General features: G+C 61.2%; 1 protein-coding gene across 1 annotated transcript in view; it reads left to right on the top strand.

Moving 5' to 3' along the window:
• SDC3 (syndecan 3) overlaps positions 1 to 16,669 on the top strand; it is a 36,289-nt gene extending 19,620 nt beyond the window's left edge. Inside the window, exons 2-5 of the mRNA XM_045859240.1 lie at positions 7,600 to 7,717; positions 9,208 to 9,821; positions 11,845 to 12,136; positions 12,947 to 16,669. Of these exons, the coding sequence (XP_045715196.1) occupies positions 7,600 to 7,717; positions 9,208 to 9,821; positions 11,845 to 12,136; positions 12,947 to 13,113 (1,191 nt within the window). The 3' untranslated portion in view covers positions 13,114 to 16,669. The remainder of the gene's footprint in view (positions 1 to 7,599; positions 7,718 to 9,207; positions 9,822 to 11,844; positions 12,137 to 12,946) is intronic.
• The last annotated feature ends 3,253 nt before the right edge of the window (positions 16,670 to 19,922 follow it).

The raw sequence follows: 19,922 nt of genomic DNA, 5'->3' as shown, positions 1-19,922 counted from the left end.
GCGTTTGCCTTTTCAAGCCTGACCCGAGGGTGTGCACCGGTGAAAACCCAGTGACTGCGCTGCGTGGGGTTCCATGTCAGGGCGGTGCCCTAGCGTGTCTGACTAGTCTCCCCTGCTGTTGGGGATGGAGGTTATTTCCACTGTTTCTCGCTTATAAATAACATTGCCCTGGATCTCTTTGGCCCGCGGCTGAATTTTTAGATGCCCAGAGTGTCAGAATGAGAAAGGCCCTTAGAGAATCAGGCTCCGCTGTTTGTTTTACAGATGGGGTGACGGAAGTGTGCAGAAGGGAGAAGGGGGTTGTCTGGGTCCCAGAGGCCGTGCCTCCTGAGCTGGGACATTGGTGTGGCCCAGGGCGGGCGTGGAGGAGGGCAGTGCCCCTCGGCAGAGGGGTGTTCTGAGAGGATGGTGAGAGCACAGGGGTGGGCAGTGGAGAGTGGGAGGGGACGGGATGGAGCTGATGGTGGAATTGGGGTGTGGGCTGGGGGGCTCCGCTCCAGGCGTCCACTGCAGAGCAGTTGGCTGAGATGAGATGGGCCCAAAGGGGCACTTCCTGTCCTCAGAGCTGCCCTGTGGGAGGCCGGGGGCGGCAGGCCGTGGTGTTAGCAACCGTGTGCGTCTGGGCTTTGCCTGTCTCTTTTTGGTGGGATGTCGAGTTCAACCTGGGCCCACCGGCCCCTCTCCCCACGCTGCACTGCCCCCAGGCCCTTCAGCTCTCTGGGACCTGGGTTCTGTGGCCCCCTCCTCGGAGATGCAGCCTTCGTGCCCCTCACCCCTCCAGCAGCAAGCGGATGCGGTGGGCGCTGGATCCCCAGCCCCAGCAGTTTCGGACGGGTTCGGACAGAGCCCCGGCTCCCCCTCTGCTGGCCCAGGCCCTCCGTTGTGTCGTTGTGTCGCTCCCGGGGCCGCTCCCGGGGCCGTCCCGCCGCCCAGCGCCTGGCCCGGGCCCACATTCCTGCAGCGGCACTCTGGGTCTCCGGGCTGGAGCCGGTGAGCGTGAGGGGCACCGCGTTCTCACAGGACTGAGGGCCTCCGGGGACGGGGACTGGCGGGGGTGAGGCCCGCAGGGACCCGGGGGGGCTCTGCTCGGACCCCCTGCCTGCAGGAGGTGTCCTTGAGCGGACCCCTTTGCCTCTCCAAGTGCTACTTGGTGTGGTGGCCCCCCACCACTGGCCCCTCTGATCAGGGGGTGGGGTAGAGCAAGTCCTTTCCCTCTCTGGGCCTCCGTCTCCCCATCTGTGAGAAGGGAGACGTGAGCTCGGTGACCACTCAGGAGCAAAGGATCAGCCCTGAGTGAACCCCGCGGGGGGAACTGTGGCGTGGCGATGCCAGCGGCGACTGTTGAGCGCCGCCCGCGTGCCGACGTACTCTCGGTGCCTCGTCTCACTCGTTTCTACAGCAGCTCCATGGGGTATGAGTTATTATTGTCCCCATTTAACCAAATACAGGCTCAGAGAGGCTGAGTGACTTGCTCAGAGTCACTCAGCAAGGAAGCAGAGCTGACCCTGAACCCAAGACGGTCTGACTCTGACGCTGGGATCCCAGGCCCTGCTCACGCTGCGTCTAGTCACCACAGGAGCAGGGCCCGAGTCTGGCTAGTGCCGGGGAGGGAGCTCGGGCAGAATTAATTACACTCGGTTTTATTCTAAGCTTTTGCAACGCGATTAGCACTGCGCAGGGGTGCCGGGCTCCCGGCCTCCTGCCAGCTGACCTAATTTGTGTGTCTCTGTCTGTGTCTGAAACCCGCCCTTTCTCTCCCCTCATCCAACCTCTCTCCTGCTGGGTGGCCTTGGCAAAGCCTCTTAACCTCTCTGGGCATTGTAGCCTCGTCTGCAGCGTGGGTGCGGTCACCCTGATCCTGCCGCCCTCACGAGGACGGCGAGACGCACAAGAGATAAAGTCTCCAGAATTGATGGTGGCAGAAGCGTCACCATGTGACTGGCAGTCATTGCAGCGGCATCCATTGCTTGGTTCCAGGTGCCGGGTCCCGTGAGCTGCTCATCCTCATGGCCTCGTTCGAGTCTTGTAGCAATTCCACAAGCAACATCCCGTGGTGCTCACCCCCATTTTACAGATGAGATGACGGAGATGCCCGAGATTCGGGGGGCGTGCCCGGGCAGGGAGGCGCTGATTCATTCCGGCTTGGCCTCTGGGCCGTCCCGTTCTCTCTGGGAAGGCTCAGGATGGGGGAAGGCAGGTGGGGGGGCTGGGCATGGGAGACCCCAGACCTCTGGTCTCGTCAAAAGGCTGAGGGCAGAGGGAGGAGCCCTGGCTTTCTCCTTGGCTGTGCCCCCGCACTCAGTGAGCAGCTGGGAAGCGAGGAGATTTACCTGACACCTGGCTGCTCTGGGTGCCTCACCTGAGACTCTGTGGAGAGGTAGGTGGTGACTGGGGAGACCCTCTGATCTCTGCAGGAGCCAGAGGTGCCTCTTGGAGGTGAAGCTGTGTGGGTCAGCCGAAGGGGAATGCGGGGGACTGTGAGGGGAAACGGCAGGGCCACGGCCGTCGGTTGGGACAGGTGCCGTGGGTGTGTGTGCTTGCGTGTACCCAGGAGGGCAGCGTGCCTGGGGGTGTGCATGGTGCACGAGTGTGGAGGGAACGGGGGGATGCAGGTGTCAGGGGCTTGTCGGGGGGCCTCTGGGAGGTGGGCACCTGTTCAGGGACACATGGGAGGAATGGCGTGTGAGAGCACGTGGCGTGTGTGCTGTATGCTTGAGCATGTGGACACTGGGCGTGTGATGCGGCTCTGGGTAGTTCTGTGCTCAGCACATGCCGGGGGTGAGTGGGGCTGCGGGTCACGGTGCAGGAGCCTCGGATGAGCAGCGTGTTGGGGGCGGCCCTGGGCAAGGGTTCCAGATGAGAACCTGTGTTTGTGTCTCAGTTCTAAACTCCTGCCTCAGTGTCTGCATCTGGGAAATGGGGATCATAAAACCTTGGGGGGATGTGGGGACTGAAGGAGTCAGTGCAGGTGGTGCGCGTCCAGCGCCTGACCTGGGCCAGGCCCTCAGCGGCGGTGGGCAGAGGTCGCCCCGCTCGAGGCTCCGCTGGGGATGTCAGACCCTCTCTGGTTGCTCAGTTGGGTGTCTGCCCCTGGGACCGGCGACGTGGGGAAGCAGAGCCTCAGGGGCTTCTGTGGTGGGCACGCTGTCCCACCTGCGCCCGGGGCCTGCACATGGTGGCTGGGGGGGTGTGAACAGGGGCAGTGGTGTTCACAAGTTGTGAGCCTCGTGTCAGAGCCCCCACCGTGGGGATGTGTCCCCGCCCCCGCCGTGGGGACATGTGTGGTGATGTGCTTGCACATGGGGAGGGGTCGGTGTGTGCCCTGGGGAGGGCGTGTGCCACCCGTGTGCTGATGAGATTTTTCTGGAGTTTGGGGCACCCGTGGGTGTGGTAGGTGAGGAGCAGGATGCATTTGTGTGTGTGTGTGTGTGTGTGTGTGTGTGTACACGGGTAGCTAGGGGTGTAGGAAATGGGTGAGCCTGAGGTGGTGTGTGCTGGGCTCTCTTGTCTTGAGCTAAGGTGGACACACAGGTTGGGTCTGTAAATGTTGCTCACAGTTGTGTGTATTTGCTGGGGTGTGTGTGCATAGTGTGTTTCGTAGGGTGTGGCTGTGTGCGCTGGGAATGTGTGATGTGTGCGTGAGGGTGTTGCTGGATTATTAGCTGCAGTGTGTGTGCATGTGTTTGCATGCATGTGTGCTCATCAGGCACAGTGGGGTGTAAGTCTACCTGGAGGGGTGCAGTGAGGGTCAGGGAGAGGCCAGAGGGTCCTGGGGCATTCCGATTCACTTCTCCTTTAAGGGAATGGCATGGATAATTATGCTAATTATGCATGGATTATGCAAATGGGAGGTCATTTGGGGGTCAAAGGCTGTTTGTCACCCTCCTCTTCTGGCATTCTGTGACTTTTGAGGCTTTCCCTGCTGCCTCCCAGGCTCAGTTCCCCACCCCCATTTCTTTCCTTTCTCCTTTCAGCCCCCCTGGGAGCTCCCGCCACCAGCAGCACCCTGCTGTGTTCCTGGGAGGGCCCCACTGAGCCCCGCTTTGAGCCCCGGTTCCCCAGCTGGCCCAGGGAGGGGTAGAGCTGACACTCTGCCAGCTTGGGGCAGGTGCTGGGCAAGATGGCATTCTGCACCCCACCTCCCAGCCCCACAGGTCTCAGTGGTTCCCAGCATGCAGCTTCCTGGGGCAAGCTCAGGGTGGGGGCTATTTATTGGCCACCCCTGCTCCCACCCCGTCTAGGGGCTGCTGCTTTTCGGAAAGAATGATCTCTTGGATTCAGAGCCCCTTCCCCAGCTTTGTCTGATGCGCGAGAGGCTAAATTAAGATGTGAGAGAGTTCTCTCCCTCCACCTCCCACTCTCGCCTTCTCCTTCTGTCGCCGTGAGCCCTCCCTCGCCCATGCCCCTCTGCCCCCTGGCTGTTCTCTGTCCCTGTCTCCTCGTCCCGAGTCCCTGCCCTCCTCCCTCCCTATCATCCTCTCTGTTCCTCCACCATCTCTCCCTCTCCTGCTCCCCCATCTCTGTGGGGAGCTGGAGCTCCTGGTCCTTGGCATGAAGGAGATGGTCGTCATGGTAACGGTTGTCATGTCAATGGCTACTGAGCCCGGATGAATAGTATCTAGGTGAGAGCTACCTGAGCGGAGGCTGACGGGTTCACAGGAGGCTCCATGCTTGTCTGTGAGCCTCAGCGTTACGCAGCTCGCGCCCAGCGTGCCCGCCCCACGGACGTGCCTGTGTGCGCCCAGAGGCACGCCAACACGTGGCACCTTTGGCGGCTGCCTTAGGTGAGTGTGTGTCAGGACGTGTCTGCGTACGCTCTCTCCGTGTCTCTGGGTGTGTCCGTTCAAGGGTCTGCGTGGTTTCGGGGTGGGGGTGGTCTTCGGGTTTTCCTGCTGGCCTTCCTGGGAGCAGGGCGAGAAGGGCTGCTGTGTGGCCCTCGTCACTGAGGAGTCACGAGGACTCCCTGTTTCGGCCCCCACGTTCACCCCAGTTTGGAAGTCCCCAGGGAACACAGACTTCTCAGGGCCTCTCCCAGCTCCAGGTCTCCCTGGCCCGCCTGGAGGGATGGAGAGACCGTGAGGGCGGCCCCGCCTGGGAGTGGAGCCTGAGCCCTGGTCCCTGCCCGGTCCCCACCCTGCTGGGTGGCCCTGGGTCTGAGCTGCAATCTCTGGCTTCGGGCGGTTTGCCTCAGTGTAAATGCGCACAGTGTCCCAGGGACTCTGGCTTAGCTGGCCCAGCCGTGGGTGCAGTCCGCATGGGCGACCCCCCAGCTTCCTCACCTCGGGTGCTGGGGTGGCTTTCCTGGGCAGTGGGGGTGGAGGTGGGAGCTGGGGAAAGCTGGACGGTGGCTGCCCCGGGCTTCTGGAATGTTTAAACCGGAGGAAGACCCGGCAATTAGTCACGGGAGCAATTACACTAATTGTTCCACTCCATGACTCACTGGTAGCAAGTAAATACTGATTAATTCATTACTTTGAGAGAGAGAGAGAGAGAGTGTGTGTGTGTGTGTGTGTGTGTGTGTGTTAACAAGGGCGGGTGGGGGAGGGGACTCCCCTGGCCCCCTGCCCTGGCCTCCTGCCCTGACTGGCCTGCGTAGGGCTTTGGAGCAGGTGGTCGAGGCTGGGGGCAGGACGCCAGCACTGGGATCCTCTGTCCAGCTCTGTCTCCGGGCTCCAGAGGGGGCCCGTCTGGGGCAGGGCGTGAGAGGCTGAGCACTGAACACAGTGCCGATCCAGCCCCTCTCCTGCTCACACACCTTCCGTGGCTTCCACGCCTGTCCCACCGTGCACACGCTCAGTCCTGCACACACTCAGTCCGACCCCTTGCTAAAGTCGGCAGTGGGACACCGAGAGCCTCTGACGGGCTTGTCCCGCCGCAGCTGCTGTCCCTGCCCCACCCTGTCACACCTCCCAACTGACGCTTGGACTACTTCCTGCTGAACACCTACTGTGTGCCAGGCACGGTCCTGCCTCCCTCGAGGCGCAGTTCAGTGGGGCAAGCACAGCCCCCACAGCAGTGCCTACGCGAGCAGACACAGCTCACAGCGGTGCCAGACGTGGCTTCAGAAGCACAGGTGCTCTGGCAGATCAGCGAGGGAGGGCTTCTCGGACGAAGGGACCAGGCGGCAGGGGCTGGTTGGCATGGAGTCGGAGGGTGAAGGGCTGGGGAAGGAGAGGGTTCTGGGTGGAGGGCACAGCGTGAGCAGAAGAGGCAGGAGAGACCAGGCCTGTTCCAGGAACAGAGGGGCCCGGGTGGCAGGACCCCAGTGACGGAAGGGGTGCAGAGGGACCCTGGGGGAGGCTGGAGGGTGGGCAGGGCCGGTTCCGGGAGCCCGGGCTGCTCTTCCCCACCTCGGAGCCATTGTGTATTCTCTTCCCTCTGCCTTTCTCTCTCCATTTCAGCTGTTAAGACTCGAGGGCTAATCTTCAGATTTGAGCTCCTGGAGTCAGCCTCATGGCTTTCCTCCTGAAAGCTCTCAGGGAGCAGGGGCTGTGGCTGGGCTCAGTCTGGCATCAGGGTCAAGGTGTGGCTGGAGGTGGGGCCGAGCTGGCCCCTCCCAGGGGCTTCGCACTCCTGCCCCTGGACGCCCTTGGTGCGGGCCCTCGGCCCAGGGGTGCAGTTAGGAGGCACCATCCGGGCCCTGGAAGCCCAGCTCCCTGTCTTCCCCGGTTCTGGCAGTAGGAAGGGTCTAGCGCCTGGTGAGCTGGGTCCTGGCAGGAGGCCCTCTCAGCCCTCCTGACCCCTGGGGACCCTTGAGGCAGCGTCAGGCCCTGAGCTGACTCTGTCGTTGAGATCCTTGGGGGCCAGGGGAGATTATGGTGGGCTGTCTGATGTCTTGTTTTGGGGAGGACCCAGGACCAGGGCCACAGCCTGCATCCCCCTCTCTCCCTATGTCCCCCTTTATCGGAGGAAATTCCCTCCTGGAGCCCCTAACTGCTCTCCCCACCCACCCCACCGAGTCACGTCTGTCTGATGGGACTAACTGCCCTGACTGTGGGATTTCAAGGTGTAAGACTCTGGGTCCCAAGCCGAGCCTGGATCTCATCATATTACGTGCTCTCTGGTGGCCTGGGGCCGGTGGGCCCAGTTCTGTGCTCTGTGGAAGAGGGTCTGGGCCACTGGCCACACTGAGAGTAACACCAGCCTGTGCGGAACACCTGCTGCACACGAGTGTGTTCAGCACAGCACACGCATCACACACTACCTGGTAAGGCAGGTGTCATCTGCTACGAATAATGAGGAAACTGAGGCACGGAGCGACTGAGTAACTTGCACCAGGTCACACGTTTAGTAAGTGATGGAGCCAGGACGCAAATCCAGCTTTCTGGCTCCAAACCTGGTCCCGCCACCCAGTGGTTCCGATCGGGCAGTGACTGCGGTCCTCAGTGGTGGTGGCCGTCAGCAAGCTGGGCTTCTGCCCTGACTCCAGGTGGGTAGGAAGTGGGGAGTGGGCCCACCTTGGCTCTGCCCACCTGCAGGCCACACCTGAAGCGTCCCTTTGTTTTCACTCGGGCCATGAGTGTGTCCGTGGTCCCTCGGGGCGTGTCCAGGCTGCCGGCCTCAGGGTGCTGAGCCTGTGCCTGCCTCCGCCCTCCCCAGACTCAGCGCTGGCGCAGTGAGAACTTCGAGAGGCCCGTGGACCTCGAGGGCTCCGGGGACGACGACTCCTTCCCCGACGATGAGCTGGACGACCTGTACTCGGGGTCCGGCTCGGGCTGTAAGTACCTCCCCTTGCTCTGTGTGTGTGTGTATGTGTGTGTGTGTGTGTGTGTGTGTACCACACAAGCCTGCCTCCAGGCCCCCCACAAGGCTGTGATTTCAGGCAACAGAAACCGTGCCGGCTCACCTCAGTGGTGGCCCGGGGGAGGGGAAGTCAGGCAGGGGTAGCTCATGGACCTTGAGCACGAGAAGGGCCAATTGTCCTCCTGGGGGCCGGGGAGACTAGGGCCTTAAGGCCTGCAAGCCCAGGACTCCCTGTGGCTCTGTCTCTGTGTGCATGGCTTGGGTCTCTGTGCAGACTCGGGCCTGCACTGTGGGGGCACAGATGTCCCTCAGTAACCCAGTCTGCAGTACTGTTCCAGCCGCTGGGAGGAAATTAGCCCGGCAGGCAGACCCTCAGTGGAGACGATTTGATTGGCTCAGCCCCTTTGGCCCAATCGGCTGTGGCCAGGGCGGGCTTAGTGCACTGACGGAAAAGGGTGGTGGGGGTCTGAGGCTGGCACTGGGAATGGCCAGTGGGTTGTGTGGGTTCGAGTCCCAACTTCATCGCTTAATAGCTGTGCCGCCTTTAGCCGCCTTTAGCCGCCTTCCCTCTCATAGTCTCTGCGTTCTCATCTGTGGGTGTGATAAGTGCACCTTCTTTTCAGAGTCTTGGGAAGGCTTCAGTGTAAACCGTGAGGGCCCGGCACAGGGAGGGAGGGAGCTCGAAGCAGGGCTGCACGCTGAGACTGGAGCCCATGAGAGGACCGGGCAGGTCCAACGGGACGGGAGGAGGCCTGTGTGCCGCAGAGCTGGCCACTCGCGGCCCCTTGCCTCTGGTCTTCCCACGGTAGCCCACGCTTAAAAGCCTTTTCAAGCTTGTTTTCATTAAATTCACCTCTGGTGGCTGTGCTCTACTCCCAAACCCTCCTGGCTTCTCTGCACGTCTCAGCCGGGCTCGGGCCCACTAGGAACAGATGCAGCTTCTCCTTTTCTGTCTCATTTCTTCCCAAGTGCCCTCACTTGACCCGGGGCAAGTCCCCCAGATTGCTCAAGCACTCCCTGGTGGGAAGGTCTTCTACCTCTTGTCCTCTGCCTATGCCTCAGGGACCCCTTCCTGTACTCACTGCCTCTGCCCAGAATGCCCTTCCCCTCCCTGCTCCCCCAACCCTCTAGTGCGATCTGTGGCCAGTAGGCCCTTAGTTATCACCGCCTGGATTCAGCCAGTTAGAAGCCCCAGGCTGGGTGGGCTTCCTGGACGAGGTGGCTCCCTAAAGGAGTTGTTGGCTGGACAGAGAGGAGTTGGGGATCATTCACCGGCCACCGGCCAGCTGGTAACCTTTGGCCAGACTGTGCCTTCCTCCTTTCCCTCATCTCGTCCTGGGAAAACCGTGCAGAGTAAGGATTGGGAGCCCTTCATCCTGGTGGCCATCACTTCCCAGGGATCCTCGTGTTCACACCCCCACCGTTGCCCAGATGCCTAGCTCTCTCCTCTCCCCTGCCCCTCAGACTTCGAGCAGGAGTCAGGCATTGAGACGGCCATGCGGTTCAGCCCAGATGTGGCCCTGGCAGTGTCCACCACAGCTGCCGTGCTGCCTACCGTGGACGTCCAGCCCATGGGCACCCCGTTCGAAGAGCTCCCCTCTGAGCATCCCACCCCAGAACCAGCGACTAGCCTCCCAGGGGTGACAGAGGTCCCAGAAGAGCCCAGCCAGAGAGCCACCACCATCTCCACTCCCATGGCCACCACGGCTGCCACAACCACAGGAGCCCCAAGTGTGGCCTTGGTGCCGGCCACAGCGGCCACCGCCACTCCCAGCATCCCCGTGGCACCCTCTTCCACGGCCACCGCCTCTGTCATAAGGACCACCGGTGTACGGAGGCTTCTTCCTCTTCCACTGACCACGGCAGCCATGGCCCGGGCCACCACCCCAGAGGTGCCCTCCCCTCCCACCACGGTGGCTGTCTTGGACACAGAGGCCCCGACACCCAGGCTTGTCAGTACCGCTACCTCCAGGCCAAGGGCCCTTCCCAGGCCAGCCACCACCCAGGAGCCTGACATCCCTGAGAAGAGCACCCTGCCCCTGGGGACCACTGCCCCTGGACCGACAGAGGTGGCTCAGGTAAGCGGGCTGGGAGACAGCAGAAAGTGAGGGCAGAGGAAGGTGGGTCTGGGTCTGGGCAGAGGTGGGGCCTGGGAGGTTCTGGGGACGAGCCGGTCAGGGACAGGGGTGGCAGTCAGGGACAGGGGTGGCAGAGATGCCTGGGGCTGGAGGCCAAGGCTGGGTGAGTCGCTGGGTGAGGATGGAGGTTGAGATGGATGGGGATGGGAGAGAGACCAGGCTGGGTCTTGGGATGTTGGGAACGAACTGGGTGATGTGTGGGTGGGTGGGGCGGGGCCGGGGCTTGTGAGTTCCGGTTAGACTCGGGAGCCAGGAAGTCTGGGTGGGAGTTCTGCCATCGCCACTGTTTAGCCACGTGACTTCAGGGAGTCACCAGTGTTTTTATTTATTTATTTATTTATATTTTTATTTTTAGAGAGGGAGAGGAGGGAGATAGAGAGAGAGAGAGAGAAACATCAATGTGTGGTTGCTGGGGGCTGTGGCCTGCAACCCAGGCATGTACCCTGACTGGGAATCAAACCTGCGACACTTTGGTTTGCAGCCTGTGCTCAATCCACTGAGCCACACCAGCCAGGCGTCACCAATGTTTTCTATACCTTCTATACCTCTGTTTCTTCATTTGTGAAAAGGAGAAGATGGGAATGAAGATTAGAGTGTTGAGAAAATTAAGTTCCCTGACATATCCAAAGTGCTTAGCACAATGCCTGGCAATAAATAGGACAGAAATCAAAAGTTTGGGGATTGTTATCTTAATCATTGTTTTATTACTGTTAGTCTGAGAGGAATGCTAGTCGCTGGGTGGCAGGTTCAGTGCTGTGCGCTGTACCTGTGCCGGCTCTTCTCTCCTCTCGCCCACTCCTCCGGGTGGTGCTGTGATCCTCCTCCTACAGGCGGGGCCCTTCCCCCCGGCTTTGCCACCAGCAGTGGCAGAGTCAGGGTGGGAGCCTGGCAGCTGGCTCCAGAGGCCCGGGCGTGTGGGGTGGGGGGCGCAGTGAGGGGCTGAAGGGAGGAGGATGGGGATGTGGGCATGCTGGGATGGATGGGACAAGGCGGTGGGGGCAGTAGCTGGATCTAGCTGGGCACGCTGGGCAAGGCAGGTCCCCGGTGACGCTGATGGGGGTACGAAGCCCTTTGCAGCCAGCCCCACAGAGGAGGGCCCGCAGGCCCTGGAGCTGCCTTCGGGGCGGCGTCAGCCCCTCTCACTCCCCGGCCAGCCCCAGCAGAGCAGGCACCGCTCCTCTGAGCGGCCAGGCAGCCTGGTGCTTCGCAGGCGCTCGGCTGAGCAGGAAGAGGAGCGGGTGACGAGACCGAGGCCGGGTTGCTGACACAGCCTCTGCCCTCGGCCTCTCAGCCCTGACACCAGGCCCACCGCCCCCATGCCCACCCTCTGCACCCCTGTCCTGACCCCAGCTCTGGTCTTGCCCCCTGATGGTGGAAGCCCTCCAGATTCACGGTCCCGGGGCTGGTTCCCTGGACATCTGCCCCCAAGGGGCATCGTACGTTGTAGTTGTGCCCTTGGACTGACCTCCAGGCTAAGGGACTCCCCTGCGCCCCAGGCATGTATGTGGACTGTGGACCAGGCCTGAGTATGTAAGAGCTGACCCAGCAGTGCCCTCACAGAAAGGAATCTTCCATGGCAGCCAGAGGGAGAAGTGACGGAGATGGGGTGGGGACAGTGTGTGGCCAGATGAGAACAGAGATAGCATAGCATGTGGTCAGAAACACAGATGCTGCAGTTGGGTAGATACGGACTTTAGTTCTGCTTCTACCACTTGCTAGCTGTGTGTCCTCGGCAAGTCACTTAACCTCTCTGAGCCTGTTTTTAATTTTGTATATTGGATGCTATAATAACTCCTTCACAGAGATGTCGTGAAGGTAAAATGCTCACATGTACTTAGCATAGTGCCTTGCACACAGTGAGTAGCTTGGTAAGCATTAGCCCCCAGGGATAGTGTGTGTGGGGTGGGGGCAGTGCCCTGTGGTCAGGGGCCTGGGGCCTGGGCTCATGCCATCCTCCCCACAGACCCCGACTCCAGAGTCCTTCCTGACCACGATCCGGGATGAGCCAGAGGTACCAGTGAGTGGGGGGCCCAGCGGGGACTTTGAGCTGCCAGAGGAAGAGACCACGCAGCCAGACACCGCCAATGAGGTGGTGGCAGTGGGTGGGGCTGCGGCTAAGCCGTCGCCTCCGCCTGGGACGCTGCCCAAGGGTGCTCGCCCGGGCCCTGGCCTCCTGGACAATGCCATCGAGTCGGGCAGTTCGGCGGCTCAGCTGCCACAGAAGAGCATCCTGGAGCGGAAGGAGGTGCTTGTAGGTGAGGCTTGGGCCCAGGGGGAGCTCTGGGTGGGCATTGGGTCCGGCTTCAGTCTGCCCTGGAGGAGCTCAGGGTATGAGTTTCCGGGGAGCCTCGTTTTACAGAACACCCCCTCTGGTGTGTCCCCAGACCCTCGCTCATCCCGGAGCCTGACGTGCACTTCCTATTACCGCCAGCACTTTCCTTAGCACCTCTGACCCCTCTTCAGACTCTGCCCTTGACCCCTGCTCTTTTGGGCCTTGCTGGTTGATCCCTTCCGGACGTCGGCCCTGGGTCCTAATTTCCAAGTTCTTTCTTTGGCCCGATCGGCCCACCCTTGAGCCCAGGCACTGCGGACCTGCCCTGGCTGAGTCCCCTGCAGAGTCTGGACTTGAGGCTCCCCACCCTGCTCCCCACCCGGGGTGGCCGCGGCGGGCCCTCCACCTCCCGAGGCTCCTCTCTCATCATCTGCGGAGCGGAGTTAACCGCCGTGCATGAGTCAGTTCTCTGCACGTCTGTTCACAAGTTCACTCCCGTGGTCGCGGTGGGTCGCAGCTTCGCTGGCAGAGGTTTGCTGTCCCAATGGCATGTGAACTAGCTGGATGGGGACTGCAGCACCACCCTTGAGCTGTGTGAGGCTTCCACAGGCTAGTGTGCGTGAGGCCACTGCAGCTGACCAGGCTGCAGCAGGGGCTGTAAATGGCAGCGGTCTGAGTCAACTCCAGCTCCAGTTTCCCAGCCCCCACCCCCAGGGCCCTGCCCCCTCTCCCCAGGCCTCCCCCTCCCCCATCTCCTCCCCTGGGCCGTGACCTCTGCCCTCTTCCTCCGCAGCCGTGATTGTGGGCGGGGTGGTGGGTGCCCTCTTTGCCGCCTTCCTGGTCACCCTGCTCATCTACCGCATGAAGAAGAAGGACGAGGGCAGCTACACGCTGGAGGAGCCCAAGCAGGCAAGCGTCACGTACCAGAAGCCTGACAAGCAGGAGGAGTTCTACGCCTAGCGGAGCCTCAGTGCCTCCCGGAGCCTCAGCGTCGCCCCTCCGCTCGGTCCCTGGCCCGTCCCACCAGCCCTGGCCTGGGGAGCAGGCCCGGGAGGGAGCCTGGCCCCAGCTCCCCTCTGCCCAGCCTCCCAAGGTCTGCCCAGACGGCCAGCCGCACACGGATCTTCCCCAAGGCACAGCGGGCACTGCCGTCTGCCCCGGACTGTGCCCTTACAAGCTCATCTCTTGTCCTCCGCCAGCCTGGGGCTTCAGGACCTCGTGTCAGATGCATGGGAGGAGGAAGCTCCTGAGTGGCTGGGGGAGGGAAGGGTGGGGCTGGAGATGGGCTTGCACTCCAACGGGCCCCATGGGCTGGCCGAGGTCTTCTTTTAAGGGCAGAGGGGCGCTCAGGCCAGTTCCCAGGATAAGCATTTATAAGCTCAGCCTTGAAATTGAGACACTGCCACCTCTTGCTTCTGTCCCAGGCCCCTCTCCCCAGGTGAGAGTGTGTCCCCTTGTCTCCTGGCATGACGGGGGCTATGGGGTCGCTCTCTCCTCACCCGGCCCATCACACCTGCACCTGAAGGTTCCACCTCCTTCCCATCTGTCCCTGAGGCCTTGGCTTCCCAAGAGTGTCCTGGTGGCCACCGGTGAGGAGCGCTGGCCGGGCTGCTCGGACCTCCCTCTTGCAAGTCTCGTGGACTCCGCGCAGACACCGTCCCCGACAAGGTCACGCATATTGTCACACCCAAAGACAAAAGTATGAAATGATAGAATCACGGACAGCCCTGACCACCCTGCCAGTCCAGACATGTCACAGACACGCACAGTCTCCCAAAGGTGTTTCTCCTCATGCGTTTCTCACTCACCCTCAAACGCTCATAACAATGTAAGTCAGTCACGAGCCGTTGTCACCCAGTGGCGATGGCGTGGCCCGCTTCCCCCACCGTCTCCCCCTCCCACGTGCGCACAGGGTCTGGCCCCACGTTCCCTGGCTTTCAGGCTCCGTGGCGGGGGTGGGACCAAGCCGGTACAGTCAGCCCATATTGGGTCCCCTGAGTCGCCCTGTCACGCTCAGCCCCTCACCATAGCGTCCCCACCACCAACCACATGGCCACTGACCCGCGTGTCAGACACAACCCCACGTGGATGCACAGTCCCGCCCCACAGGGCCCTTGCTCACCCTGGAGGAGACAGGTGGGCACTCGTCTTCCCCATTCAGTGTGGTGTGGGAGGGTGCTGCCTCGAGCAGCGGGCACCCCTCACCCACGCCTGCCTCTCCTCTCTGCAGCCCAAGGGGTTGGTTTGGGGCCAGCCCCCCACTAGCGGGGAGCCTTGCTGAGGAAGGCAGGCTGGTTCCTGGGATTTGGCCTCGGGCTGGGGCGGGGGCTTGGGTTTCCCAGGACCAAAGGCCCCAGATGGGGAGGGAGCCTGTGCTCCGGCCCTGGTCTCCCGCGCCCCTCCTGCTCTGAGCTAGGGGCCGACTCTGCCTCCCAGGACACAAGTCTCCAAAGTGCCTGTGAGGGTGGGCCCTGCCGCCCGGGCCCTCTGCACCCTCTCCCCTCGGCCTTGCCAGGCCCACCTCAGCCCCACCCTGGGGCCCTCCCTGGGCCTTCCCCGTGGACACCTTGCCCGTTTACTTGGCCAAACACCCTGGTGGTTCTGGCTGCGGCTGGAAGCAGCCCACCCAGATGCACCACCAGGCCGAGGGCTGAGAGCAGGTGGGGGCAGGGGTGCCACAGGCCCCCAGCCCTGCCCCCACCTTCTTTACCCTTGTAAGCAAGGCTACTTATGTGGCTGTTTTAAATGTGGGGTCAGAAGTCTCCTTTGGGGAGGGTGCACTCAGCAGGGGCGCTTAGAGCCCCGAGGTGTGGTCTGCTCAGTAGCTGGCTGGTGCTCACGCTCCCACCCCTCACCTCCAACCCAGATTAAAGCCAGGACCCTAGGTTTTATTTCTGTTCCCTTTTCAAGATGCGCTGGTAACAGACTGGCTGGGTGAGGGGTGGGGGTGCCTGAGGCAGTGAGGGCCAGGTTCCAGGGCCTTGTGCGGCCCCCCTCTTCCACCACCCTTCCAGCCTGGGGCCCCATCTCAGACTCCCAAGCCCCTCGCAGCAGGGCCTGGAGGACTGTGAGGAACCCAGCTGGTGCCAGCCTTTGGAGGGGGGACAGGGATGGGGAGAGGCATCCTGGGCCCACAAAACCGTTGGGGGTGGGCTGGCCTCAGTCACCTCCGGAGCTGAAGGGCTGGGGCAGAGGGAATGGAGAACACCAAAGTCCCGGCAGCTCTGGTGAGAAGGCCTGGGCAGGCCGAGGCTGAGAAACCAGAGAGGACCCGGGCGCCACTGGGAAGCCCAGAGGTGCTGGGACCGTGTTGGGCCCGGGGTGGGGGGGGTCCAGCACAGGATGCATGACTCGGTTTAGGCTGGCTGGAGTGGCCTGCAAGGGTCCGGCCTGGCTTCCAACTTGGGGCTTTGCCTCCTGGCACCGGCCTCTTCTCTGTGTCCTTAGCCTTTGATGGAAGAGGCCAAGGCCCTCATTCATGGAGCCCTGGACCCAAGACAAATGTCCAGGCTTTATGCTTATGAAGTGTAACAGTCCGGCCAGCCCCCGTTGGGTAAGGCAATCCAAGAGAGAGGTCGGTTCAAAGGATGAGCTGGAGCTCTCCTAGGTGCAATGTAGGTGCAGGGCCTGCCCAAATAGATCCCCAGGTGCCCCCGTGCTCCTGGGGTTGGGCAGGGAGGTCTGGCGGGCCCTGGCATTTCCTGGAAGCGTGGCCGATGCCAAAGGAGAGGGCGTCTGTGTGGGCTGAGAGCCTCTCTAGGGCCCAGGCTGCCGGGGAGCACAAAGGCGGGCTGAGAGTTGCAGGTTGGGCCCACGCCCGGTTGTGATTTCTAGAGCCAGGCCCTGTCTCCCAGGGGGCCGGAAGGGGTGCCTCTTCTGAAAGGCTGGGCCTGGCAGATCTGTGGGCAATGGCCCGGGGCGCTCAGGCTGGGACCCCCTGGGGTTGGCAAGCCACCTGTCCAAAAAGCCCTGGGCGCGGGGAGCAAGCCCGTCTCAGTCTCTGACAGCCGCCGCCCCGGACTTGCTTCCCCAGGCCCCGGCCTGTAAATAGAAGCTCACAACTGTACAGATTTGCAGAGATGCTGAGACCAGACCCTGGCAGTGCTGTCTAAGGGCTGACGGCCCGGGCACCCGCCCGGCAGCTCGGTGCGCCTGGCCCCAGCGTGGCGAATGCATGTAAATACTTTTTGTAGGCAGTGTGGCTCCAGAGAGCCCCCTGAAGACAGTGTCCCCTCCTGTGCGTCCTTTCTCCTGTACAGAGCCCCCCCAAAACCTGCCCCGGCCCCTCTCCCCATAACCTGTTTATTAACCACGCCTGTCCTGAGTTCATGGCCAAAACTTTACGTGGAGGGAAAAGACTGGAAAACGACCAAGGCACCTGCTGGGGGTGCTCATCTGTCCCAGAAGGAACTGTTGGGGTTTTTTGTTTGTTTTGCTTTGTTTTTTATTTGTTTTTTTTTTAACACTTCCCGTGCTGTGCCCATTTATAAGAGGAAATAAAATTAAGCTGAAATGATGTACTGTAGCCAGAGTGTGAGCTAAATACAGAGGTCATGGAGGGAGGGGTGCCCCAGTCCCCCCTGGAGCTCGGCCACCTTGGGCTTTAAAAGGAATCCAGAATCAAGCAAAGAGAACGGACCGGCAGCCCCTTGTGGGAACCATTATGGTAAACCTGCCATTGTGAGCTTGTCTGGGAAGCCCCAGAGGGAGGCTGGGGTGGGGCCTGGGGTGGGGGGGCTGTCGGGGTTGTGGCGGCGCTGGTGGCCCTGCGGTCCACCCCCAGGGGGAGGACTGTGGTTTCAGGTCACACAGTGAATCTCGGGACCACAGCATATTGGAGTCGGGCCTGTGAGTGGGATGGCTCTGGGGTCTGACCGGCCTGGGTTTTAGGCCCAGGGGATGATTCCTCGCCCTGACTGTGGAGAAGCTACTTGGCCTATCTGGGCCTCGGCTTTCCTACCTGTAAAGTGGGACGGTAATGAACAACATCCCCTAGATGGAGCGTAGCAAGGGTTACAGGAGGAAGGACACGCAGCGCAGGGCTGGGCACAGCCAGCCTTGGCTCACAGGGTCTTGGGTGATGGCGGGGACAGGGTTCTGTGCCCGCAACCACAGACTGACTCCTGGGATCACAGGGACGGGCAGCCGGGAGCCCTTCTGAGCCAGCCCTGGGCCCCTTGGGATAAGTCCCTTCTCCAGGGCCTCTGTGGGCTGTCTCTGCCCTGTGTGCACTCCTCTTGTGGCGGGGACTTGATGCACCTGGGGACCAGTGGGTCACTGTTCCTGATGGGAAGTCCTTCTGTGTTGTCTCCCTCCCGGGTTTCCCTCCCTCGGTCCTCCTCCTCTGGGTGCGCGTGGGGCTCGGAGCCCTCGCCATGGGCCAGCCCTTCAGCCTGAGTGTCTCCATCACAGACTCCCCTCCTCTGAGGGCGGCCTCTCCATGTCCCACAAATACTTTTTCTAGAAATCTAGCCTGGAAATGGGGCACTCACACAGGGTCCTGATGGTTCTGTGGTAGGTCGGGGTCTAAGGTCCCTGGATTTGGTACAAGATCCTCCCCCTCCCCCTTTCCCTCCTTCCACCTTCTTGAGTGCCCACCCAGTGTCAGGCCCTGTGCTTGGGGCTGGATGATGAGAGGTCATCAAGAGAGCCCAGCCCCTGACCTTGGAGCACTCACAGGCGGTCGGAGAGGTGGCAATAGCCAGAGTGTCATGCTATGTGGTGAGCTGGTCAGCCACCGCCTCCAGCCCCTCACTGCCGGGCAGTTCAGGGATGGAGCGCCGAGGTCTGGGGCCTCACAGTGGGACCCTGGGCAACCTGCAACCCCCGAGAGTCGCAGTCTGCACAGCTGGAAACTGGGGTGAAGGGGCCAGCTCTGCCACCTTGGGGGCCTCATGGAGGACTGGGCCCTCCTTAGGAACCTGCTGTGATGTGAGGGGTGGGCTTGCCGCCATTCAGGTCCCGCTTCTCAACATGACCCCTTGTCCAGGAAGCTTTTGGAAGGTAGTTCCACCCTCCTCTGAGTTCCTGGGAAGAGCGTGCTCTTGGAGTCCGGTGGACCCAGCTGTGTGCACTTGGGCTCCACATCCCACCTTTCTAAGCCTCAGTTCCCTCACATGCCAGTGTGGACAATAAGGCGGATATTCGGGGGCTGTCGTGAGGATTAAATGAGATAATATGTTGTGGCAACCAGTGACGCTTGGCCTGTGTAACAGCCAACAGCTGAACTGAAATCCCCCTCTTTGCAGCGTCTGTCTTTCCTCAGGCAAACCCATGTTCAAATCCCAGCTCTGCCACTGACCGGCTCCACGACTGCAGGTGAATTATTGCAACTCCCGGTGCTCAGTCCTCGCACCTGTAAGACGGGAACAATAGTGGCGCCTGCCTCACACACACAGCGCTTCGGACGGTGCCCGGCCTCGAGTGGGAACTTTGTCACTTCGGGTCATTATCAGTGGTGGTGGTGTTACCATTGTCACCATTATTTGCAGGGCCCAGCATTGTCCCCGTTGAGTGAGTAAATGACACTGGGTCTGAGCAGACACAAAAGTATGGTGTCAGCTCTGGTGGGAACTCTGACTTCGGCTTGCTTGAGCTGAGGCTGGGCCTGGAAACTGTGCATTTGGGCTGCAGGGCTGGGCTGGGCACTGCTGCCAGGGAGAGCGTTTCCCTCTGGACCGCTGGGCCCAAGGGATGAGCAGCAAAACAGAGGGGGAAGGAGGAAGAATAGCTGATTGTTTCCTGTAGAGGTCACAGCCGCCTGCCGGAGCTGTCCCGAGAACAGAGCAGAGCGTGCTCAGCCTCCGAGGACCGCCCACTCTGTCTCCGCCGGCCTGGGGTGGGGGGGTGGGGCAGACCATGGGTCCAGGTTGACCCCCACCAGAGCTGTGTGCCTTGTTCAAGGGCAGCAAGGATGGAGGCAGGGCCGCAAACGCCATGTGGTGAGGCGCCCACTGTGCCAGGCACCCCTGGGGGCTCTTCTCACGTTAGAGTTTCCTTTTAGCCTCATGCAGACTTGGGTTTTTCGAAAGTGAAGAAACCGAGGCTCAGAGAGCAGAGATGTGAGGCTGTGAAGCTGTGAAATGGGGGCAGTGGGATTCGAACCTGGGTCTTTGCCTGAAGTCAAAGTTCTTTTAGTTCTATCATGCCATTTCCTCCCTCTACTGTTAGCAAGCTGTGTGAGTGTGGGCAGGTTCCTAAGCTTCTCTGAACGTCACTTACACCATCAGAAAACAACAGCAACAGGGCGCTGACAGGCTGAAAAGGTGTATCCACACAGGACCTCGGTGGGGTGCCTTCCACGTCAGTGCGCATTCCCAGGCACCGTGTCATTTAGTCCTCGGAGAGAATGATCCCCCCATTTCACAGACAAAAGCACGGACCCTGTGTGCAAACTCCACCCGATGGATGCTTCCATAGGACGGACAGCCCCGTTTCTTCAAGTAGTAAATTGGGAGGAAGCGAAAAAAGAGAAATGGAGAGGGAATTTACAGATACACTTAAAAGGCACGTCAGCTAATCAGTGGGCTAATTATGGGACAAGCGGAAACTTAATGTTGAGTGCATATTTCTGATAAAGGGACCATTGTTAATGTTTCTGAGCTGTCATAAAGGCCCTGCAGGCACGGCCTTTAAAAAGGGTCCTTATCTTTGTACCAACTGCAGTCTTTGCGGATGAAGCGACAGCGTGTCTGGGATTGCCTTACAAACGGCCCCAGAGGAGTGGGTGGGAGAACAAGAAATAAGGTGGGAGTTGAGCTCATCATTGC

Source organism: Phyllostomus hastatus, unplaced genomic scaffold (assembly GCF_019186645.2).
Source record: "Phyllostomus hastatus isolate PE091 unplaced genomic scaffold, TTU_PhHast_1.1 phas_scaffold_182, whole genome shotgun sequence".
Classification (NCBI taxonomy): domain Eukaryota; kingdom Metazoa; phylum Chordata; class Mammalia; order Chiroptera; family Phyllostomidae; genus Phyllostomus; species Phyllostomus hastatus.
The sequence above is the reverse complement of the archived record's forward strand: the minus strand, read 5'-3'. Positions and strand labels throughout refer to the sequence as shown.